The sequence below is a fragment of the Stenella coeruleoalba genome (genome assembly GCF_951394435.1).
Source record: "Stenella coeruleoalba genome assembly, chromosome: 3".
In the NCBI taxonomy this organism is placed as follows: Eukaryota; Metazoa; Chordata; class Mammalia; order Artiodactyla; family Delphinidae; genus Stenella; species Stenella coeruleoalba.
This window is the reverse complement of record NC_137148.1, coordinates 40,360,040-40,384,970: the sequence shown is the minus strand read 5'-3', so window position 1 is coordinate 40,384,970 and position 24,931 is coordinate 40,360,040. Positions and strand designations below refer to the sequence as shown.

Genomic DNA, 24,931 nt, shown 5'->3' with positions numbered 1-24,931 from the left:
TATGACATATAAATGCCTTAGAGTCTTACATAACGCATGTGACGTTTCAATAATACTGGCACAGCAATCTTCTCTACTTAGCAGCCCATTTGTTCGGTAGCTAATTTGTGTCTGCCTCTCACTGACTCACCAGAGCTGAATGACCTGTCCAAAGGCACCAACAGACACATCAGTGATGGAATCCCCATTTAAATCTCCATAGCCATCCAGGGATCTCCCGAAGTACTGGAGGTGGCTCCTAAAGGCGCCATCAGACCCCAAGATTTTCTAAAAGAGCAAGTTTGAGACGAAATCATAGTGCATGACGACTGAAACAGAAAAAAGGCAGCATCGACATTGCCCTGGTATGTTCTTTTTTTTTTAAATTTTATACTTTAGATTTATTACAAGAATAATCATACTTTTAAAATTTATTTATTTACTTATTTTTAACATCTTTATTGGAGTATAATTGCTTTACAATGTTGTGTGTGTTTGTGCTTTATAACAAAGTGAATCAGCTATACGTACCCATATATCCCCATATCCCTTCCCTCTTGCGTCTCCCTCCCACCCACCCTCCCTATCCCACCCCTCTAGGTGGTCACAAACCACCGAGCTGATCTCCCTGTGCTATGTGGCTGCTTCCCTCTAGTTATCTATTTTACGTTTGGTAGTGTATATATGTCCATGCCACTCTCTCACTTTGTCCCAGCTTACCCTTCCCCCTCCCCATGTCCTCGAGTCCATTCTCTGCTTCTGTGTCTTTGTTCCTGTCCTGCCCCTAGGTTCTTCAGAACCATTTTTTAGATTCCATATATATGTGTTAGCATACGGTATTTGGTATGTTCTTTATATGGCCATTTCTCAGGTTGTTTTATTCTCCACAGAATTCCATTGACTTTTCAATCACATCTTATCTGATTATCATTCTTGCAGCCACATTTTCTTCAAAGAAATAGCATGAATCTCTCACATAAAATAACAAAGCAGTGAAAGATCAGTGGACTGGGAAGGAGTTGATGCAAGTTTGGGTCCTGATTCTTCTCCTAGCTCATATCCTTCAGGTCTTTATTCAAAAGCTGCCTTCTCAGTGAGGCTTCTTGGTCACCCACTCAAATACCTGATATCTCCCAGCCCTGAAAATTTATTCCCTATTTTGGTTTTTTAAAATTCCTTATCATTTATTATTATCTGGATTATTTTATCTTATTTATCTCATTTTCCCCGTCTCCTCCACAAAAATGGAAGATCTACAAAGAGCACAATTTTGTCTGTCTGGTACTTCACAGCATTCCCAGAGACTTATCAGCACTTGACACACAGCAGAGGTTCACCAAACATCTGATGAATGAGTGCATGAAGTTATAAAACAAGAGGGGTGGATTGGATGGTCCGCATGCTACTCTCTAGCTCTAAAGGAATGATACTCACATGTAAATAATCACCACGAAACTGGATTACCTGGGAATACCTCAGGCGAATGGTGCCCTCACGACCATTGTAGATGTACACAGCTCCAGAGTTCTGATTTTCCAAAGGTGAACCAACGATCACATCATTAAAGCCATCCATATTGATGTCTGAAAGAGCTGCAATCGCTGAACCAAACCGAGCATTTTCAACACCCTCGGGGCCTTCCAGAAACTGGTGCCAATTCAAAACGCCCTTGCAAAGGGGAAAGGGGACAATTAAAGCAAACCTTACGTTAACATATACACACTACTATATATAAAATAGATAACCAACAAGGACCTACTGTATGGCACAGGGAATTATACTCAATATTTTGTAATAACCTAAAAGGGAAAAGCATCTGAAAAAGAATGTATCTATATCTGTTTATATATGTATAACTGAATCACTGTGCTGAACTGAAACTAACATGACATTGTAAATCAACTATACTTCAATTAAAAAAAGAGAAAAACTTACAATTTTTATCATTAAAATTCACAGCAAATGATGCCCAAACCAATTTGCAAACCGTTAAAAATGGACAGGATTTTAAACCTAGAATTCAAAATTCTCTATTTATGATGAGACATACAAAATATTTTTTTAGCAAGTAAGGTCCTAGGCAATCGATCTGCTCATAAAGCAAGGTGAAAGGAAGCAACTCTCTTTACTGTGGCTGCGCAACCTACATGAAAGTGTCCATTTCTTTGTCTTTTTTCCCCCTTAGTATTAGAATCCTCACTCATCTGTTTCCAAATTTTTTGATTTAAAAATTTTCTGGTAAACATCTACTAATCGCTTCAATAAAATTAAGGTAGAGACAAAATAAAACACAGTATCTTAATTTAGTCCTTATTTAAAAACTACTGAACAACAGAGGCATAATTATAATGGCACAGAAAGTGAAAAATGAGGTTGTTAATATCCCATTATAAGACACACTGAATAATTCTGCCAAAGAAAAGACATTTTCTTGTGAAAGACACAGTCGTGTGGTTTTTTTCCTTCAGATTTTGAAATCAAGAATGGAAATATTTCATGACCTCATAAGAAAGCAATGCTTCTCACCCATGAAACTGGGTCAGTGTTGATTCCTTCTCCTCTCTAATAACCTTATGGAAATCAATTTGTTGCTGAGTCTGGTAAAATACTGGAAGATCTTCTCACTTTCAACAATTAATGATAATTCAGACTGACTAGCAAGAAACATTTAAGAAATTGGGGATTTGTTAAATTTCCAAACTAGTAGATACGCTCTTCCCTTATTAAATACTCAATTGCACATTCTTTATATGCTTTAAAGTTGTTTTAACTGCTTCTGATAAAGGGCTAACTCTTACATTAATTTAAATAAATAAGGTAGGACAAACTATCACAACAGATAAATATAATATTTACTGTATTAATATTAGCTTCTCTTTTTCCATCCTTTCTGTATCTGGTCATTTAATTTTCTATGTCAACCTGTGCCTTTAATTTTGGTTTTCTTTCAGGTTTCACTAAGTTCTCTATACTTATGTGCATGGATTTAGAGAGTTCAGTCTGCAAGTTGGAAAAACTGGGCTTTTCCATGTTAGAGTATGTTTAGTTTTATGTGCAAGAACTGGAATTTCCAAGACTTGGATATATACCTAAATGTTACACTAAGCAATGGAATTTCCTGACAAACTACTGTAGAAAGCATCCAGGAATATATGGAGGTTTCTAAAGTGCCTGGTAAAATTTGTACTTACCACTGTAAAATATTAACAAGGTAGCTTTGCCCTGTTATTGATATACCTTTATAGCAAAGTAGAATAATTGAATGAGATACTTGGGAAATACACAGATGTTTGTGCATGTGTGTGTGTGTGTGTATTTCAAAAAACAATGTGCATTTATAATGACTTTATTTGTAAAGAGAATATGTATTCAAAGACCTCGTGGAAAACGGCAGGGCACTATTAAGCTCTAAGTTATGATTATCAATGTGATTTTTAACACTATAACTTAATGGTGACATCCTCAAAATGATGGAATATAAACCATACTCTAGGACTTCCCTGGTGGCTCAGCAATTAAGAATCCGCCTGCCAATGCAGGGGCACAGGTTCGATCCCTGGCCCGGGAAGATCCCACATGCCTCGGAGCAACCAAGCCCGTGCGCCACAACTACTGAGCCTGCGCTCTACAACCTGTGGGCCACAACTACTGAAGCCCACACACCTAGAGCCCATGCTCCACAACAAGAGAAGCCACCATAACGAGAAGCCCGTGCACCACAACGAAGAGTAGCCCCCGCTCGCCGCAACTAGAGAAAGCCCGTGAGCAGCAACCAACGCAGCCCCAAATAAATAAATTTATCAATAAATAAACCATACTCTATATGAAAATTATCATTCAGTAATAAATTTTCTTAATTCTGCAAGAATGTAGATTAACTTTTATCTACCAATACTAAAGCAAATCAAACAAAGTCAGTTTAATAATTTTTTCTTTTTTACCTTTGTGATAGTAAACAGGTAGACTCTTCCTTCCTCTTTCTTTAGGTCATTCATGTACATTGGCGCACCTACCAAGAGCACATCTGTAATGGTGTCTTTGTCCACATCGACTGCACACAGCACACTACCAAAATAGGAGCCAATCTGGAGTAACAAAGCATACTGGCCTTAGGATTCCTATACTCCTAGTATCACGCTGAACTTCTGTGTACTCACTCAGCAAGCAAAACTCGAGCATTCGTTGCCTGTAAGGTGCTAGGTACCTAAAGATGGATAACATAGCCCCTCCTCTCCGGTTGTATCACAATCTAACATTTGGTTCTTAGACCTCAGGGTGCACAAATATCACCAAAAAAGTATCTGTAAAATACAGATTCCTGAGACCCATTTCCAGAGATTCTGATACCATGTCCATGGGGTGATCAAGAAAACAATATTTTAAGTAAGCACTCCAGGTGCTTCTGATGCTGGTGGGTAAAAGACCACATTTAAGCAACACTTAGAAACTTTGTGAGAGGTTGTACACAAAGGCAGGAGGGGAAGAGGGAGGCGGAGCAAATAATTGTGCTTCCGTGGTAAAATGTATGATAATAGAGGCAAGTAGCAAATGCTGTGTGATCAGAGTGCACAGAAGTCAGAAAGGCTTAGAAAGATTAAGTATTATTTGAATTGCATCTTAGAAGATGGCAAGGAAGTCGCTAGATGGAGTGGAGTGGGAAAGCACGAGCGACGTAAGCGTCCATGGCATGGTCTGGGACAGTGGAGTAGTTCCCAGATAGATTGGGCTGGAGAACTAGTTGCTGATAAAAGGAAATGAGAGGCTGGGAATCTGAATGATCATCATTCCATCCAACCAAGGTTCAACGTATGCCTACGTGAATGCCTCTTGAGGATTCAGAAAGGAATCAGAAATGAGTCCTTCCATAACACTTGCATTACTTTTCTCAAAATAAAAGCACCCTTCTTTAAAATAGTAAAGAGGAGGGAAAAGTATGTGACCATAGCTGGTTTGTGGTCAAGGAAGTCAAAGACTCAGATCTTCTTACTCCTGGAAAGTCCATAGAGACAGTGGATCAGATTTAATCCCAGAGAAGGGAAATCTGTGGATAGTCGGTTTCTCTGATTTAAGGAAGAAAATTTTCTGTTGGCTGTTAGAGTTCAGTGATGCTCATTTCAAATATGTGCTAAGTCCGTGAGTCAAAACTACGTCGCAAGGAAATAGGAATCTATCAGCTGGCCTTTGCTCTCGTGGGCCATGACTGGGCGGCGTCACAGGTTCTGACTACCAAACCGTCACACATCAGAAGAAAGTGGCAGAGAAGGGAGTTGTTTTACTTTTAGAAATGTCAAAGCCACAGGACACCTCGACAAGCCCAGATGTCGCAGCTCAGTCTTTATAATGCTATCCTGCTCCCTTCTCCTTATTCCTCCTTGTAGGGGCTTACCTACAAAGCGCTGGTTAGGTGCCTGTCATCACTGGGCTTTAATGACAGCTTCACCCCATGAAAGCTATGTGGCCTTAGAAAGGTAGTTAAACCCTCAGTAACCTGTCAAAAGGGGATGGTAGAGCTCAGTACCATTGTGAAGATTTAAGGAATATTCAAGTAAACACAGATTACAGAGCCAGCTACAGGATAGGCACTCAATAAATGTTAGTTTCCATTTCTACTAACTCCCCACCTGTCCTGTTGTCCCTGAAATTAATTTCATCTTCTTAAACAATGGAATTTACCTGGTCACCTCTGTGAGACTGAATAACTGTGATGTTGCCACTCTCATTAACACTGTACAGCACTATCTGGCCGGTATAATTTGCCCGAGGAGCTCCAGCAACGAAGTGGACACTTTTTCCAGTAGAAATTGAAGCCACAGAGTAACCTAGGAGAGAAGGGGTCACAGAGTAGGTACTACTGAATATCTTGGCCAGATAGGCTTGTGAATCTAGCAGAGGTGATCAGAGGTCCTCTTCGTTAGTGTGACGCACAGTTGCTAGCGATCCTGAGACCAGCACTGCCCAGTGGAGGCGGGGCATCTCCCTATAAAGTTGGCCCTAGATTCTGGGTTGTCCCCATCAGCCACTCATGAATCTGACACTCAACCAATATTTCTTGAATGAATAACTAAATGAATTTTAAAAGGTGGAAGTTTGCACAGTTGAAAGAACATAAGCTTTGGAGTCAGACAGTCCCAGGTTCAAATTTTGGACTTGCCACTTAGTAAGTTTTTTATCTTTAGGCAAGTAATTAACCTCTTTGGCTCTCAAAGGTAAAATGAGGATAATAATATTTCCTTCAAAGGGTAGTTGGGGCTTCCCTGGTGGCGCAGTGGTTGAGAGTCTGCCTGTCGATGCAGGGGACGCGGGTTCGTGCCCCGGTCCGGGGGGATCCCACATGCCGTGGAGCGGCTGGGTCCGTGAGCCATGGCCGCTGAGCCTGCGCGTCCAGAGCCTGTGCTCCGCGCAACGGGAGAGGCCACAACAGTGAGAGGCCCGCGTACCGCAAGAAAAAAAGAAGGGTAGTTGGAAGGATTAAATGTTACGTAGATAGAACAGCCAACTCAGGAGCTGTCCCGTAGTAGGTGCTCGAAATTGGTGGCTGCTTATTACACGAACAAAAAGACTAGGAACTCCAAATTGATATAAGACTACCACTTACCGTATTGATTCTTAGGAACTATTTCTATTTTGGAGAAACACAATCATGTCCCAGGAATAACAACTGCTGGAACAGCCAGAAGAGATTAATGAGTCAAATACACAGCGTTTCATTAAGTTGTTACGGGCTAAGGGCTGACTGGCAAAGAGGCAACAGAAATATGTGCAACAAATACAACAATTAGAGGATAGCTCAAGCACTTTGCCGAACTGACCCTGAGATTCAACAAGACGCTCGTTTAAAGGATGGGATTTAAATTTGCTGAGCCAAAGGCTGCTAGGCCTTACCTAAATATGAACTGTGATTTCTGTCTTGCAGAATTTGGTCAAAGGCTTGTTTCGGAAAGATCAAATGTCCATGAGGTGTCTGCTGGACAACAGTCCCACTCCAGTCATAAGCTCCTACTGCACCCAGCATCAGAATATCCTAAAATAATTGAAAAATGGAAAGCATTAACATCACCTGTAAAGCGTAAGAGTGTAGTGTGTGCCAAACACTGAAACAAATGGTCTAAATTTAAAGAAAAAAAACTAAGCATGATGAAGTAAAATGTATAGGAATTGCTAAGAAGAAAAGAGACAACAGCCCCAAAATGGAAACACTTGTGCCAAGCCCACATCACCAAACCCAGACTTAATACCAAACCTAATTGCAGTTTCAAAGGCCCCCCTCCCAGGAATGTGATCTTAATGGGTCAGTTTGGAATTTCCTGGTCAGCACTAGTGAGGTAATCCACCCGATAGAGTCCTTCTGTCCCCTACAGGAAGGTGAACTTGCCTGAACCAACTGTTCCCCCTTCCGCCTGTAAAAGCCTTCCATTTTCTACAGCTCCTTGGAGCTCCTCTCTGTCTGTTAGACGGGATGCTGCCTGATTCATGAATCATTAAATAAAGCTGCTTAGATCTTCAAATTCACTCAGCTGAATTTGGTTTTTTTAACAGACTGTGTGTTGATATATCTCTGAATTGTTTTGATACATTTTGTGCCGGAAAAAAAGCCTTCCCACGGGCCACGTTACCTTGGGCTTCGTTTAGTACAACACATTTTAAAGATAAATCTGCACCACGGCACAGGAGGGGCACACAGCCATCTTCAAATTTCCATGCAAAGGCACATGTTTGCAAATGCCAAACAGTTGGGAGCATTTAGAAAGGAGTCAGAAGTGAGCCTCCAGCCTCACATACTCCTAAGAAGAGCTCAGGATATGAGGCATCCTCCAGAAACAGGAAGTGCTGCTGCCAGAGGAGGAGAGGTGGGCGCTGCTACCCCAGACCCGTCCTGCTGGCCCTCTTCTGACCCGGTCTATCTTCAACTCCTTTCTCTTTCTTCTTTACTCCTTCTCAAATGTTCCTCTAATCCTCTCTATCCTATCCCATCTATGTGAATATGGCACCGCTACAAAAGGAACCTGAAGCTGTGACACTGGATATGAGAAGAAACTGCCGTTGGTCAGCACCAGTGGGGAGGGGCCAAAGAGGACAGGCCACTGGGGATTGACTCAAAACCCAATCTGAATATTCGAAGGTACAAGTCATCGCAGAAGGTAGGGTTGGTCAGGATGGGACTTCTTATTTTTAAGTTTTTGATCTTAGATCTTAGAAAACATCAAAGATACGATTTGGGGGGTTTTTTGTTAATTTTTTTAAACTTATTTTATCGAAGTATTTACAATGTTGAATTAACTTCTACTGTACAGCAAAGTGAATTCGTTATACATACATTCTTTTTCATTTTCTTTTCCATTATGGTTTATGAAGATATGATTTTGGAATGAAAAATACAAAGCCATTAAAAAAATAGCAAACAGGGAAATAACGTGTCCCATTTTGAGGATAAGAGACCATGAAATTATGTGAATGATTGTCATAAATCCAGGACTCTGAATCTGGGTGCAGGAAGGGGCTTCAGGGAGTGTACAAAACCTCAAGAAATTGTGTGAAAAATTCTCTCTGCGTGGGTTCACTTAGATTTTTTCTGAGGGAAAGACCTGTAACTTTAATCTCTAACAATTGATACAGAAAAGGTTAGTACACCTTTTATTGTAGAGAGAAATAAGGTAATCGTGGTCCTTTATTCTGCCAATCAAATCCTCTGAGTTCATACTGTTCCCCGAGCATTTCCCAGTGTCACCTCTTTTCCTATTATTACTACTGCACTCATATCCTGAGTAGAATTAGAATCAGAGGTCTGCGAGATGGATGTTTCTAAGGAAGAATGGACTTCCCTGAGCTAAGAAGATGTCCCATCTCACTCTTTTCCTAACTCCTTACTTTTTCAACTATTTTTTTCTGTCTCTGCTCTTAGAAAAAAGATACGCCGGCAACTCAGAATTCAACAACAGTGATGACAAGAGTGTGTGTTTTTAACAAATTTTTCCAGTAGTTAATTGATATAAAGAAAATTCCTGCAGTGATAATACCTTGAATTAATATAGTGCCTGTTCCCTGGAGCACTCAAAAGCTTTCTTGTATGTTATCATTTTTTTTCCCATAAAAAAATCCCTGTGAAATATGGAAGGGAAGGCATTATTAACCCCTGTTTTTCAGATGATAAGCCAGCAGAGCAAAGAAGCTAAACGGCTGTGACTAGAAATGAGCACTGCTGATCACTAGATGGCTGTTTTTCCCTCTTTAGTATGGGGGTTACTGCACCCAGAAGTATTAAGGCAAATGTTATCTGATATACACACATTTTGAGGAGAGTAATCTGCGCTGAATCCCACTTGTGACATTTCCATTTGGAAGTTGTCTCCTCCTTGAACAGTACCTAGGAAGCAGTTTCAAAAATCATATCACTGTTATCAGTCTTAAATAAAATTTTGAAACACATGTGCACGCATGCGCACGCGCGCGCACACACACACACACACACACACACACACACACACACACACAGTGTTCTGATGTCCACTCAAAAATATAGAGCTGGCAGATTCTGAGAGAGGAATCTCTAAGGAAGGGTTCTAACAGATGTAGAAATCCATAATGCTTCTGAGGTAGTGTCTGAAGTTGGCATTAATCTTGATCATACATTAATGTATTTGTTGGCATACTTATGAAATTTCTGATATCAGAGAACACTCAGCATAGGGGATGAGGTAAGATGAAAACTGACATGATTATCTTTTTTAAGAAAATTATCATTACTTGCTAAGAACCTAACTGAATTTTTAGCTTTTAAATATTTGTAGTAATAAATGCACATATATCTCAGATGCAGTTGGAGGAGCCAGGCAATTGCTCTGTAGTGAAGACTGTGTTGAGAGATATTTGGATTAGGCTTCAGGAACTAGGATTCAAGACTGAGTAGGAATTTTACCAATTGGGAAGTTGGTCCAAGTTCTACATATGTGCTTGCCTCTGACACTAGCACCATAAGACTCAATTAGAACTCATTTTCCATACATGTGGCCAAAGCGGTTACATTTCACTAATCTTCGCAAAAAGGAAGCTAAATTTCTGGACTGCCACATTAATGTAGAGAAGAATAAAAGTTTTTAGATAGATCCTTCCAGTGGATAATCGGGAGATAAAGATCTGACTATAGGGATTAATACTTAATTTACACAATCCCCTTGGATCCAGCTTCTGAAGCAGTACTTGATCATAGTAGGTGCTCAATAAAATATGAGAGTTATTTGGGTTAACCATCAGGAACCAGGATTTGGGTCATGTGGGACTTTTTACCAACGGGGAATTGTGTTCTAGTCCTGCTTATAGTGAGCTCTTGAACACATGATATTTCTATAGAGACTAGACCTTCCAAGGCCATAGAAGTAAATTATTGTAGATCTGGTAAGTAAAGCGTTTCCTCAAAATCTGAACTATTAAAAATCTTCACTGTATTTTTCTAATTTTAAAAGTAGACATGTTTGTTGCAAACAAATTCAAGAATTTCAGAAATTATGTAACAGTGTAAAAAGGTAACTTTTTTTATGATTACAAAAACTGTTTACAATATGGAAAGGTAAAACTATTTACGATTATAATAGATATTACTAAGTTGCCACCCCAAAAGGTTATACAGTTTATAATCTTATAGTGTATGAGCTTTTTTGCTTCCCCATAATCTCTCCAAGATTAAACATTACTAATCTTTGTTATCTTTTAGACACAAAGTAACATTGATTTCATTTATACTTTAAAATAATTACTAAAATTGGGAATATTTTCTTATGTTTATTGGCCATTTGTATTTTATCTTTTATAAACTACTTATTCATCATTCTTTGTCTATTTTTCTTACTGATGCTATTTAGGAGTTCTCTTTATGTAAGGTATATAAGTTAACATTAATAGAACAAGTATGGTAATAAAGAATTCTTTTTTTTAAGGTTTTTGAAGAACATGTTATTTTATTTTTAATTTTTATTAGAGTATAGTTGATTTACAATATTGTGTTAGTTTCAGGTATAAAGCAAAGTGAGTCAGTTATACATATACATATTTCCACTCTTTTTTAGATTCTTTTCCCATATAGGCCATTACAGAGTACTGAGTAGAGTCCCTTGTGCTATACAGTAGGTCCTTATTAGTTATCTATTTTATATACTGTATAGTAGTGTATATATGTCAATACCAATCTCCCAATTTATCCCTCCCTGCCTTACAACCTGGTAAACATCAGTTTGTTTTCTTGAAAAAAATTTGAAAAAAATTCTGGAAAGAAGGAGTTCATTTACCTTCAATGCTGAAAATTTGTTCTCCTAATGTCCCAGCCTTTTCTAGTAGAGCTGCTTCATCAGAAACATTGAAAAAGTATCTTTCTGTTGGAATACTGGCAATTCCTTTAATTTCTTTTATTAAATTTTTAGTATCAAGGGCATTTCTGTTTAAGTACCCAAGAACCTTGAAAATAGAGGAAGAGGGGAGAAGGCCATTAGTGTTGTACTTCAATTTTCCTATTCGTGTTTTCTAGGTTATTTCTGAACACAATAGGCCCTCTAGAGAAGTAAATCAAGTAACACTTCCATATCCTCTTCATTGACAGGACTGCAAATCAGCAAGAAGCAGAGGTAGAGTAAAAATATTCTTTTATATTAAGCTATGAACAACCAATAAGAAAGTGCAGTCTTCAGAAGTGATGTTATAAAGGAATATTTACCCATCAACTGAAAGACAAGTAAAAAGAAAAGCCACTTACTGCTATGCCAAACCTCAGTATATTGTCATTGTTACATTGATCAATTACAGCTTTCAACATTGAACCATCATGGGATTCACCATCAGTTACAACCACCATGACTTTGGTAGCACCTGGTCGTCCACCAGCAGCTGCTGAATAAGCAGAATCTCTGTGGCAGATAAAAGAAAAACTCAATCAAAAAATAAACTAAACACGTGGACCTCTGGTTAGAAATATAAATATGAAACTGACTTCTTTGAGCATAACCTATTGTGATTTAGAATTTCTCTATCAGTGCTGGTGACTTCTGAACTACGTTCTATTTGTAGCTTGTAGAGAAACATATAAAAATATAAATCTTGCTTGGCATTAAAAATAACTTCCATGGTTTCCATGGTGTGTGGGTGTGTGTGTATTTACACCAGGAATCCTTAGAATTATCTTCTGCTAATAAGATTAAACTCATTAAAACTAATCAACAGGGTAAAGATACTCATTCCTGTCATAAATATTACTCATTGGATCTGCATTTATTTTTTTCAACAGTAAATTGTTTTTTAAAAGGTAACAAATATACGTGGTAAAAGAAATCCAAAGCATTTGGAAAGGTGTAAAACAAAAATTTCACACCAAGCCACTACTGCAAAGGTAATCACTATTATCAGTTTATGTTTCCTTCTAGAAAATGTTTCATCTAGAGAAATATATGCAAAAGTTACTCCTTAAACTTCTATAAAAATGGGAACATATTCTCTGCAGCTGTTTTTCATTTTGATGGAGACCTTTCCATATCAGCACATATAGAACTCTCCTCTTTGTCTTTGATTTTCTGATTTTATTTCTATACAATTTTTAAAGGTTAATTTCCATTTACAGTTATTACAAAATATTGGCTCTATTCCCCATGGTGTACATCCTTGAGCCCATCTTACACCCAGTAGTTTGTGCCTCCCAGTCCTTCACCCTTATGTTGCCCCTCCCCCACCACTGGTAACCACTAGTTTAGACTTCTCCTTTTTTAATGGCTACATAATATTTCATTATTTTGAGGAACCATAGTTTATTTAACCAATTCCCATTATTATGCATTTAGGCCATTTTGAGTTTTACAAATAATGCTATAATGAATGTCCTTGTGTATCTATCTTGGCATACTTTTTCGATTGTGTCAGTAGGATAAAATCTTAGCAGAGAAATTATTTAGACAAAGTATTTACACATTTCAAATTCTGATAAATAAAATACTAAATTGCTCTTCAAAAATTCCACCAATTTAGGGCTTCCCTGGTGGCACAGTGGTTAAGAATCCACCTGCCAATGCAGGGGACACGGGTTCGAGCCCTGGTCCGGGAAGATCCCACATACCATGGAGCAACTAAGCCCGTGTGCTACAACTACTGAGCCTGTGCTCTAGAGCCCACAAGCCAAAACTACTGAGCCCGCATGCTGCAACTACTGAAGCCCGTGTGCCTAGAGCCCGTGCTCCGCAACAAGAGAAGCCACAACAATGAGAAGCCCACGCACCGCAACAAAGGGTAGCCCCTGCTTGCTGTAACTAGAGAAAGCCCGTGCGCAGCAATGAAGACCCAATGCAGCCGAAAGTAAAAAACAAACAAATAAATAAATAAATTTATAAAAAAAATAATTCCACCAATTTATACTGCCATCAGTGTACAAGAATGCAATTTTCTCCACCTCCTTTCCATAACAATGAGAATTACTAACTTTTTAATCTGGGATATTCTTATAAGTGAGAAATAATATATAATTGTTATTTTAATATGTACTTTTTCACTATGTTATTTTAATATGTACTTTTTCACTATGAAGTGAAATTGTTATTTTAATATGTTATTTTAATATGTACTTTTTCACTATGAAGGATGATGAGTATTTTTAATATGTTTATTAGCCATTTATATTTCTTCCTTCATGAACTCTTGATTTTTCTTTATCTTTGCCCATTTTTCTTTGTTATTTTAATTGTACTTTTTCACTATGTATTTTAATATGTACTTTTTCACTATGAAGGACGATGAGTATTTTTAATATGTTTATTAGCCATTTATATTTCTTCCTTCATGAACTCTTGATTTTTCTTTATCTTTGCCCATTTTTCTTTGTTTTTCATCACTTTCCTGACAAGTAAGACTTCTGTTAATAAAGAAAATTATCCTTTGTCATATATATTGTAAATAGTTGTCAGTTCATTAATCACTGTTTGAAGTTTAGTGATATTAATTCTGTACAGAAATTTTATATTTTGATATAATCAAATCCATTAACTTTTGCGTGTGTGTCTTTTATATTTGACATGGTATTTTAAAAGGGCTTATCTCTAAGACTTTTCTCTTTAATCACCCAAGTTTTCTCATAGTATTTTTTTTTTTTTTTTTTTTTTTTTTGCGGTACGCGGGCCTCTCACTGCCGTGGCCTCTCCCGTTGCGGAGCACAGGCTCCGGACGCACAGGCCTAGCTGCCATGGCTCACGGGCGTAGCCGCTCCGCGGCACGTGGGATCTTCCCGGACCGGGGCACGAACCCGTGTCCCCTGCATCGGCAGGCGGACTTCCAACCACTGCGCCACCAGGGAAGCCCTCTCATAGTCTTTTAATGGTTTCATTTTCTTAGATTTAAGTTGGTGGTCCAGCTGAAATTTATTTTGATTCAAGGAGTGAGGCAGGGATTCAGCTTTATTTTGTTTCTAGATGTTTAACAAGTTGTCCAACAACTTTTTTTTCTGTCTGTTGGATTCTCTTGTTGCACATTCTTTCTGGTGTCATCATATAGGTTCACTACCACCACCTACATGATGACAATTTAAAGTCTATATTTGCTTCCATTCATCCCTCCTATCTTCAAGTTTGTATATTCAATGCATTGAATATTTTCACCTGAAAGTATAAGGAGCTCTTTAAATTCAACATGTGTAAAACTGAGACTATCATTTTATTTTCTAAAGCTTTTTTTGTATTCTATATAGCAGAATATAGAAATATGGAAAAATATTTCTCAGCCAAATTTGAATTCTTGTACCCACATCAAATAATTTTTGAGTGAATTATACTCTTTATGAAATACAGTAGAGCTCATGTAGGATTATAAGTTTGCTGAGGGTAGAAACCATGCCTCATTTAGTTTTGATTCCCTGCAGGGCTTGGAACAGTAAATTGTAAGTGTAGGCACTCAGATAAGATCAAAGGAAAATGGCAATATTTACTAAAAGAGTATTGGAATGCTATTTGTTGTTGTAAAGAAACCGATGAAGGGCTTCCCTGGTGGCACAGTGGTTGAGAGTCTGCCTGCCAATGCAGGGGACACGGGTTCATGCCCCGGTCCGGAAAGATCCCACATGCCACGGAGCAGCTGGGCCCGTGAGCCATGGCCGCTGAGCCTGCGTGTCCGGAGCCTGTGCTCTGCAACGGGAGAGGCCACAAGAGTGAGAGGCCCGTGTACCGCAAAAAAAAAAAAAAAAAAAAAAAGAAACCGATGAAGAAGGAGGAAGAAGAAGAAGAGAAAGAAAATAGAAGTAATTAAATTCCAGAAGGCGTGAGAAGTTAGGTGACTCTCCTAACAACGGAAAGAGTCCTGTTAGCTCGGGAAATTGTGGTGAGACAGGGATGCTGGAGAGAAAAAGTTTTGAAAAGATCATGACAGCCATATGAGTCCCATTTTAACAGAAAGTGGCCATTCTCCTTGAGAAGGAAGCTTGCCAGGCCCCAGGGCTTTTACCAGGGAAAAATGCAACACCCACATTCCCTGCGAAAAATACAGGCCCTTTGCTGTTTCTAACTCCTACGAGGCCATTTTTCTACGTCATCTTAGTCTTCCCCTAAGTCTACTTTACTGGAACAGGACAGGTACTTCACATAATGGCAATTGGCCAGCGGCCTCTGAGATGGCTTGGCTCCAAAGGACATCTTAATAGGGACAAAAAAGGTTAACCAAACCAATCATATCTTCTCTTGTAGGGAATCTACTTTTGAGATATATAGGGAGAGTAGGCAGTTGATAGAAGCAGCAACTAGAACACAGAATATACTAAAAAAAGAAGGGACAGATAAAATAGGAAATTCAGAAAAAGAAAGGACAGGATGTGGTGACTGACCAGATATGTGACCTAAGGAGGAGCGGAAAGAGTAAAGTAAACCATCAAGTTTTTAGTCTGAATGACTAGGGGAAAAGATGGACACATGAATCAAAATGGCAGGGTCATGAGGAGGGGCAGGGAAAAGAGTAAGACCAGTTTCAAATGTACTGAATTTGATTAGTGAGCCAACACTCCAAATAAGGATTTTCAGCACCAGCCGGATGCCTGTGTGCATTGTAGGAGAGAGGTCAGGGCTAATGACAAAGCAATGGGGTAACCCGGGCAGGGCTGATGGCTCATGTGTATACAATGGATACCATGCCTAAGAGAACAGGGCTATGAAAGAGCGGGCTCTGTTTGGTGAAGAAAAATTAGGAAAAGGAGCCAGTGAAGATGCAAACTTGTTGACAAAAAGTTGGCAGGTTTTCTAGAAGTGTGTGGTGTCATGGCAACTGGAGTAGAAACAGCAGTGCGTGCTCCTTATTGTCAAATGTTCAGGGAAGCTGAAGAGGATGAGGCTTAAGGCAGGACCAAGTTTACCTGATGGCAGAGACATAGGTTTCAAGGATGTGGAGAAGGGAGCATAGACACTTCTTTCAAGGAGTTACGGCAGTGGAAGGAAGGAACTCCCAACTCGATGAAAAAGGGCAGGAAGTAGGTTTAAGGGAAGGTGAACCTACAGTTCTCATTTCTTTTTTAACAGTAGGAGAATAGTTAGCATTTTTTGTAAAGGTATCTGATTAAAGCAGAGTGAAGATGAAGGTCAGCAGTGCTGAGAAAATAAGAGACACTGAGCAAAGAATTAGGAGAATGTTACATAGCTGTGAAATTCACACTGCCCCAGCCTGTTATAAGTAGAATGAGCCCTTCAATTCAATTCAGACTTCTAGGTCATTAACACTTAGGAATCTCTGGCCCTTCTAAATTTGCATGAAGTGCTCCAGTAGCTCAAGTTGTCTGTGGCCTTGATAAATATTAACAAATAAATGCAGATTGCTCCATTGCCAACTTAAACTAAGGTCTTTTAATTTCACTGTACTTACTTCATGTAAAATCTTAAAAAATTATGTAATATCTTATAAAAGTTCTAGAAATCAAAGATTTAAAAATGTCATCCCCTACTGCCTTCTCAAAGTATTCAAGTAACAGAATGTTCAGACTTTTCTTCTCTACCAGTTCTGATTTAAGTGTAGGTACCACATATTTACTTTTCTTCGTCTTTCCTTTTTAGTACTTATGAGCACCTCTATTTTATCAAAATATTAGCCTATTAGCAACATAACTTACCTTGCATACTGAATTGCTTTGAATGTATTTGTGAGGTCTCCACCATACTGGGATGTCTGGGATGTTGCTTTAATCATTTCATCTTTGGTTTTAAAAGTGTTCAGGTTAAACACCACTCTTGGATAATTGGCATATTGAATTAAGCCCACCTTCAAGAGAAAAGAAGTTTATTACAGGTTTGCCATTAAGTTATAAATCACTCTTATTTAACCAATATAATAAAAATCGAAAGTGCATTTAGACATGGGCTGATAGCTTAAGGGAATCATTTCCAACTTTTTTCTTAAGAATAGTTATTTTTCTTCCAGTGGAATAACTTCCTGGTCAGAGGCCATCAGTGCAGGGCAGCCTTACTTACTGACAAGCAAGATAATGTGCCATTTGTGTACCATTTGATTCTCAAGAGTAATAGTTGTAGATTTTTAAGCACTGCCATATGGATGAATATTAAGTTCTTAACAGGAAGATTCAAATGATATAAATAGATTTTCTAGTTACCAATGGATATAAACATGTAAACAATTATAAGCAGTCATGGACGGAACAGAACATCTCATCAAGTGAGGATGATTATATAATAAACAAAGAATTATAGTGGAATACAAGAAAAAGTGATGTGCTAATCAATGTGGTCAACATGAATGTTTTTGTTGTGCTGGATTTCCTCTAATCACAGACGTTAGAAAGAAAGCTGCTCTATGTGCATTTAGGGCAGGAAGTTTCTGGTCTTCAGGGAAAATGCCATTGGAGAGGGTCTTATTTGAGAGGGCCGAGAGGCAGAACAACTTCTGACCAAGATGTTTGGGCACATACCCTAATCCTTCAGATCAAGGAGGTCAGACACTTCTGTTAACGTCCTTGTTCTCAGCACTGAGATCACCCTCTATGCCTAGGATTTGGGGCTTCCAGAATAGGAATGGTGATGAGGGATCAGTGGTAAAAGGGTCTCTGAAATAGAGGTCAATGTGTAAGGAAGACAGGAAGGGCAAGGCCTGGATTTCTGAGTTCAATCAGCTACTTTCTCTAGGAAGGCTGTTAACTAGGCACTGGAAAAATGACAAAAAATATATTACTGAACCCTCCTCTTTAGGATAGGATGTAAGATTTGAGAGAGAGGAAACGATCAAAAATAACTCTAAGGATTTCAAAATCTAAGGTGATAGGAAGAGAATGGTGACCCCCTGACACAGCCCCATAACTTCTATGTGCAAAAGATAAAGGTGGAAGAGAAGATTTAAAGAAATGTGGTATAGTAGGGCTTAAAGAAAGGTCACATTTAGAACAGAAGAGAAGATACTGAGTAAAACCACCTCTAGAGACGAAGAAGGTGCATCGGGATTGGAAGATAGAAGAGGAAGGCCAGGAATTCCACACAAGAGACTATTAAATTCAATAAGTCACGTTATGGGGGAAACCCATTCAGAAACAGAGAAAATAAGCAGATACAGATGAAAACTTCTCTTATGAGGGCCTTAACAGTGATGCTCTCCAGAAACCAGTACTATACCTAGTCTTATTTAACAGAAATTTTATTTTATTTTCTGGTGAAAGCCCACAGTGAAACCTCCAAAGTTTTGACAGATACTAATGTCCTCTTGGTATTGAAAAGCAATGTCAATAGGAAAATATATAACAATATTTTATAATACTGTATAGGGAAGCAGAAAAGCAAATTTCAATATAGATAACTGGAAAGCTTTTCAGAAAAGTGTTCCAACAATTGTTGGCCCCTGGAGCACCAGATGCAACCCAGGAACTAGTAACTCTGTGAATTGATTCCTGTTGATACTGGATCAATGTCTTGCTACAACCAGGATGGCCCACGAAATAGCAGATCCAACAAGAAAGAAAGAAAGAAAAAACCCTGAAACTTAAAAAATGCTATTCAGCGTTATAAAAGCATGACGTTTCTGCTCCTGAGTTTTGCTTGCCTACCTCAGGAAGACAGAAAACCAAATTAAAGACTCTTTAAAACATAAAAAGTTATTCAAAAGTATTGAAAAGACTTGTCCTGTGTGAAAAATGGAAGGCTAGACTAGAATATGACAAAAGACTATAAAATAATAAATGGTAGAATTACTCTGTCTATGAACTTACTTATAAAAATTCAAAGATAATTTTTTCACCAGTAAAGAGTAAGTAAAAGAAAGTCATCATTCGTCCAAGCGTGTGTAAAAAAAATACATATTGGATTTCTAAATGTATTGATTAGTTCATGAGTTAGTGGAGGAAAAAATAAGCATCTAAAGAGAATTAAGATGCTATACACATATCTGATGCCTGAATCGGGAATAGAAATCCAAGCTTAAAGACTAGCATTAGGGGAAGTCATAGATAGAATAACTCAGTGTAGCACAAATTTCAGTTAACTTTCAAGATTACCATTAAATGCCTTTAATATGGGGATTTGACAAATGCAAAGATAAAGACCTCATCTCTAATAATATTTTCTCAGAACGAAAGCCGTGGGTTAGTGTATATATAATGGATGTCCATACCTGTGTCTTTGTGGGGCCTATATCCAGGCCTTGCACAAATTTTTCCAAAAAGTTCTTTACTGCATCCCAGGGGTAAATACTGTTTGATTCATCACATACAACCACAACATCTATGAGGGAAGGGCAGGCTACACAGGAAACGACGAAAGAAACATATGTCCATAGGTAAGGCAAAATCACATCCACATACAAATGAGACAAAGTAAAAAAGGATGGCACTTGTTGACACAATTTTTCCCCTCCTTTAAGGTAAGGCATTGCTCAGACCCTCTGCACATTCATAACTTACTCTGAACTGCAGGTGAAAAGCTGGTCAGGAGCTGAAAATTGGGACTGACATCAGAGCATAACCCGGTTGTGTAAAACTGATTTCCGCACTGCTGTGCCCACAGGGGACCACAGGTCTTAAAAGAAATGAAAACAATGACAAAACACATGGAAAACGTTAACCCTCCACCTCGCCATTTGTGAAACTCAGGACTATTTCTATTCTCTTATAAGACTCTAGGAATCGTCAACTCTTGAAACTAACAAGTCAACAGTGCCTTTGAGAGAAAGTGCACTGGAGCCCACAGACGGGAGGGAGAGGGTGGCAGATGTGCTGTGCCTGGTGTCAGGCGTCTTGGGGACCGGAGCACTGGGACTGTCAGTGTAGGGAGGAGCCCATCAGGTCACCCACCAAGCTCGACAAAAGGGGTGCCGTCCTTCCAGAGAACACCCAGGAGGAAAATGCGTGCAAAGTTCATTTTTTGTCTCTCAGACACCTGGGTCTCAGCTGCTTCATCTGTAAAATGAGGATGATCAGACCTCCTCCTAACTTAAGGCTGCTGTGAAGACGAAATGAGTCTATAGCTATTAACACTTAGAACGGTGCTGGGTAAATAGCAAGGGATATATAATTGTTAGCCAGCATCATTATCATTGTTATTCCTTGAACATAGGTCTCCTCCTGTCCCTTCCATTTATACTCTTCAGCAAAAACCCTAAGTCCTCATGTCCCCATGGGCCAGGCAGGCAGCCTGGAAGAGAGCTCCAGCCAGGTGTAGACACCATGGTGAATGAAGAGCCCACGCTTTCTGTGCAGGGCAGACCATTGTGGCTCCTGCCCGTGGGCTGGTGTGCAACAGGCCCCGTGTGGCCAGACCTCCCAAATTCTCAAGGAGAGTCAAAGAGAGAATTTTGTGTGAAAATTTATAGTTAACAAAAACCTGAAACACTCTACATGCTAAACAAACACAAAGGAGGTTCATGAACCGCCAGTTTTCAACTCTGTAGTTATCAAAGTATTTCTTTGAGGACTTCAGAACCCCATACTTCTGGCCCCTAGAACCTTCAGTTATCAAAGCTGGCGTTTGTCTTCTTGTGCACATCATACTCCAACTATTAATATCTCCACTGACCTGACCCCAAAGCTCTCCCTTTCAGCAGCCCTTGAATGCCAAGAACTCCTGATTAAATCATGATTAAATCACGTGGGAAACATTAGATTAAATAATATTCAAATCGTTAGATGTGAAAGGAGAAAAAATGGGGAAGAGAAGTCTAGTGATGATCTTAAAAACAAATCTATACAGTTTAACCTTATGTAAAGCTGTGGACCAATTATTAAAACTTAACTGAAAAGTGTGGACTTGCAAAGAGTGATTGGAAGAATGAAAGGGAACTTATTTGACCCACTTTAATTGTTGGTAGCTCAAAGGAGAAGCTGCTGTGGTCATATTTCATGCTCAATGAACAAGGCATAGTTTTTCCCTTATAAAACTGGTTCATTTTGCCAATTAGTTAGGGAGAAATCACTATTGATGCCTTGGGTTAGTATACCGAATAAGATACCAACTACTGATTCCTATATCCCCACCCCCAAGTTGGTTTATCTTAATCACCCTTAAAAATACTAACTCATGAAGTATTAAAAAAGATTTTTTTGTTTTAAAAGCAATGGAAAACAGCATTAAGGAGTTGAAATTAGAATATGCCAATTGTTAATGCCAGAACAACATTCCTGCTTTAAGCCCGGAACTTAAGAAGGTTCAAAAAAAAAAAATGTGATGATTGTCAGTCTTTTCCACAGAATTCTTAAGAGTATCTTAAGATTTTGACCTTTTAGGTATGGAAAGAAGACTTTGGCTTTTTTCTTTTCTTTTTTTTTCTCTTTCCCTCCCTCCCTCCTTCCTTCTACTTGCTACATTGACTGTTAATCTCTCAAATTCTCTTACAATTTTATTTTATAAATAAGATTTACAAAATGTTTTATTTTGCATATAAAAATCTATAGTTACACATTAAAAATCTGAAGTTACAGACTAAAAACTTTGAAGCACATTCTATAATCCCTGTATCTTAATGTTTTTCTTTCTTAATTTATTCAACTTTAAAAAAAAGACAAAAGCAACCTTATGATAAAGACTTCAGAAGATCATAAACAGGAAGATTCATTGCAATATTCATTTATGCATTGATCTAACACATATTATAAGCAACACTTAATTCAGTTAGTGGTACCAAGGTCTCTCTAATATCTCTCAGTAAAAATAGAATGATATTATTCAAAATTGATTACATTTTTAGAGCAATCTGGTTATACACCCAAGCTTTTAAGTTAGCATATCAATGTAGCATGTCATAACCAATGTAAAGTTAAAGTAAACTTTCTAAGACTACTTTAACAGGGCTATACAACTAGGTTACACCTACATGGACTGGCAGAAATGTCAGATGAGACTGGGTTTTTGTTTGCCTTTAAACACTTTTTTTTTTTTTTTTTTTTTTTGGTGTGTGATGGTTTTCATTTTTTTACAGTTGCATCTTTTCAACAGTTTTCTATGTTATTTTTTTGTTAGTCCCAAGCTCAGGAATTATTCTCTCTTTCAGAAAACTTCCATTTTCTTCTAGTTTTTTATATTAACTTTTTAATTCACTCAGAAGTATATTTGGATATGCAAGTTATTCACCAATTAATTGTCCCCAGACCTCTTGTTAAATAAGGCATTCTCTTTTACTGATTTGTGGTGGTCTTTTCACAGCTTTCTAGAAACTAAATGAGAGTACACATTAACATGAAATAAGACGAGATCAAGCCATACCTTAAATAATATCAGATTGGTCAATGATTATCAGAAACGATTAAAAATAAAAGTACTTTATAGCTTTGAAACCTACTTTCTGAATTTGCAGTACCTATCCTGAATGTTCCTACAGGAAGGAGAAATGAGAGCTAGAATTCTGCTGTTATCAACAAATACAAAGCACATTTTCCAAGGGTAAAGAATCGGTGTTCCTTCTGATCCCTTTTTCCAAAACATTCTGTGGCAATGGTTTTACTAAATATCTTAAGACATCTACATATCAACATATTGTTCTTTCATGTTGGCTCTCCATCTAGCATGTCTTATCCAAAATCAAGCTCAAACATTTAAACCTCAAGATCTGGCTTGCTAGGAGGGATGGTGAGAAGACACTGACTTCATCCTTTCTTGAGAGGAATGAGGATTTGAAAAGTAAACACTCACGAGAAATCCACCCGTTCCCACGTTCCTTGTCAGTGTCAAGCCAAGGCTCATGTTGGTTTTCATCTCAGTAACGTTGGAAATGCTCGTGGAAGCTTTCAAAGGGGAGAAGATTTTTAAGAGTGGTTAAATCATCATTTATTTAAAGCCATTTTTTTTCAATGTACACTCAGGTTTACATGTAGCATTGAATTTAGTGCTTGTGTTATATAATGAAGTGTATGGAAATGAGATGCCTTCAGTGATCTGGCAGCTCATTTAAATATGTGATCACATCTGCAGAATGTGATCCTAGGGGGTGGAGTCTGCAAAGGTCATGGTGGCTCCAGCTAAAGCTTTATTCTGGATCGGAAAAAAATATCCTTAAAGTGTTATCAAAGGATGCCGTATGGTAGAATCTGGCTCAAAGCAATAGTGAATGAACTTTAAAAGGAAATCATGACACTAGCATGTAGAATAATAGATAAATCTCTCCAACCTTCTCTCTCCCACTCAAATAGGGCATCATCTGCTGTATCCATTCTTGAGCTACTGAACACTGAAATTCTTCTCAATAGTATCATTATTTTCTCATATCCTCTAATCTCTGCCAAGGTGTATACATATATGTACACATACAGGTATATATATACATAAAATTACGCTGTCTATGTATATGTGTATACACATAAATTATGCTAAGTCATCTGCTCATATGTATATATACATATGCATAAAATTTCTAAAATAATAAAAATATATATATTAGGGGTGAGTATTCAAAAGTTTTATTATATAGTTTATGCCCCATTTCCCAGGATACCTGTTTTAAAACTTCACCCTTCTTCTCAAGCCTCCAAACTCAACCCAGATCCCATCACTCTCTACTGCAAAGAAGATAATCACACTTGAAAGATAATCTCAACTTCTCTCATCTTTACCTAAAGGTCCTTCTAGAATTCTGACTCCTCTCTTTCCTTTGTGTTTCAGAGAAGAGAGCATTCTTCCTAAGACTCATTTTCCCAGGTACCAGAGACATTAATTCCATCCAGTTAACTTTATTCTTGACCAGGAGTCACTCCCTTTTTATTGCCTCCTTCCACTCTCCCTACAAATAGGATCATCTCTTTTTTATTAGAAAAATTGTCTCTTAACTCTGCTACCTTATCAAACTATTTTCCCAATTCTCCTTCACTACTTAACTTCTGGAAACAGAGGTCTACTTTTGTGGATAATTAAAACAGCAATTGCAAACAATTACAAAGAATTCTAAACTATGAATTTCTTTTAGTAGAATGAAATCATTTAGACATGACCAGAAATAAAGAGTGTTCCTCAGCACACCCCAAATCAGCCCTAGTACTGATGTTTCTATACTTAATGGTTTGTTTTGAGGAGGGAGAGAAGTATGGATAGTCTCAGATTTCTGTAAGTAACCAGCAAAATAATCCTACATGTCGGTGGAAATCGGTCCACAGTCTGGGGATAGATGGCCCAGGAGGCAGCACGTTTCCCATGCATCCATCTTTCTTATCAGGTCATCAAACCGTGTTGGAAATTTGAATACAGTTGGGCCCCATATGACTACAGACATAAAGGCAACAAAAGCTGTCTATATTCCTTAAACACAAAACTATGATTGGTTTTGTTGTTATTTTTCAGCTGGGTATATAACAAATGAGATTTTGTTACGTGTAAAGTAATCACATTGCTAATTATAACTTACTTTGCAAATTCAGTTTTTCACATGTAGTGGTGGATAGATCAACAGGACATTTATACACATCTCCCATTCGGTTCTCAGGAAAGCCACTCCATGGTGAACCAACCAGTAACCTAGAAATAGGGATTTTATTTTCCATTAGACATAAAAT

At 38.2% G+C, this 24,931-nt stretch overlaps 1 protein-coding gene across 1 annotated transcript in view; it reads right to left on the bottom strand.

The window, feature by feature from the left end:
- The window catches only part of ITGA2 (integrin subunit alpha 2), a 104,802-nt gene that overhangs the window by 29,884 nt on the left and 49,987 nt on the right, over positions 1 to 24,931 (bottom strand). The window contains exons 3-15 of the mRNA XM_079918933.1: positions 24,784 to 24,893; positions 23,082 to 23,173; positions 19,862 to 19,976; positions 19,573 to 19,700; positions 17,075 to 17,223; positions 11,717 to 11,867; positions 11,256 to 11,421; positions 9,264 to 9,340; positions 6,862 to 7,000; positions 5,653 to 5,798; positions 3,921 to 4,064; positions 1,444 to 1,647; positions 131 to 267 (exon numbers count right to left, since the gene is read on the bottom strand). Coding sequence (XP_079775059.1) covers positions 131 to 267; positions 1,444 to 1,647; positions 3,921 to 4,064; positions 5,653 to 5,798; positions 6,862 to 7,000; positions 9,264 to 9,340; positions 11,256 to 11,421; positions 11,717 to 11,867; positions 17,075 to 17,223; positions 19,573 to 19,700; positions 19,862 to 19,976; positions 23,082 to 23,173; positions 24,784 to 24,893 — 1,758 coding nt within the window. The remainder of the gene's footprint in view (positions 1 to 130; positions 268 to 1,443; positions 1,648 to 3,920; positions 4,065 to 5,652; positions 5,799 to 6,861; positions 7,001 to 9,263; positions 9,341 to 11,255; positions 11,422 to 11,716; positions 11,868 to 17,074; positions 17,224 to 19,572; positions 19,701 to 19,861; positions 19,977 to 23,081; positions 23,174 to 24,783; positions 24,894 to 24,931) is intronic.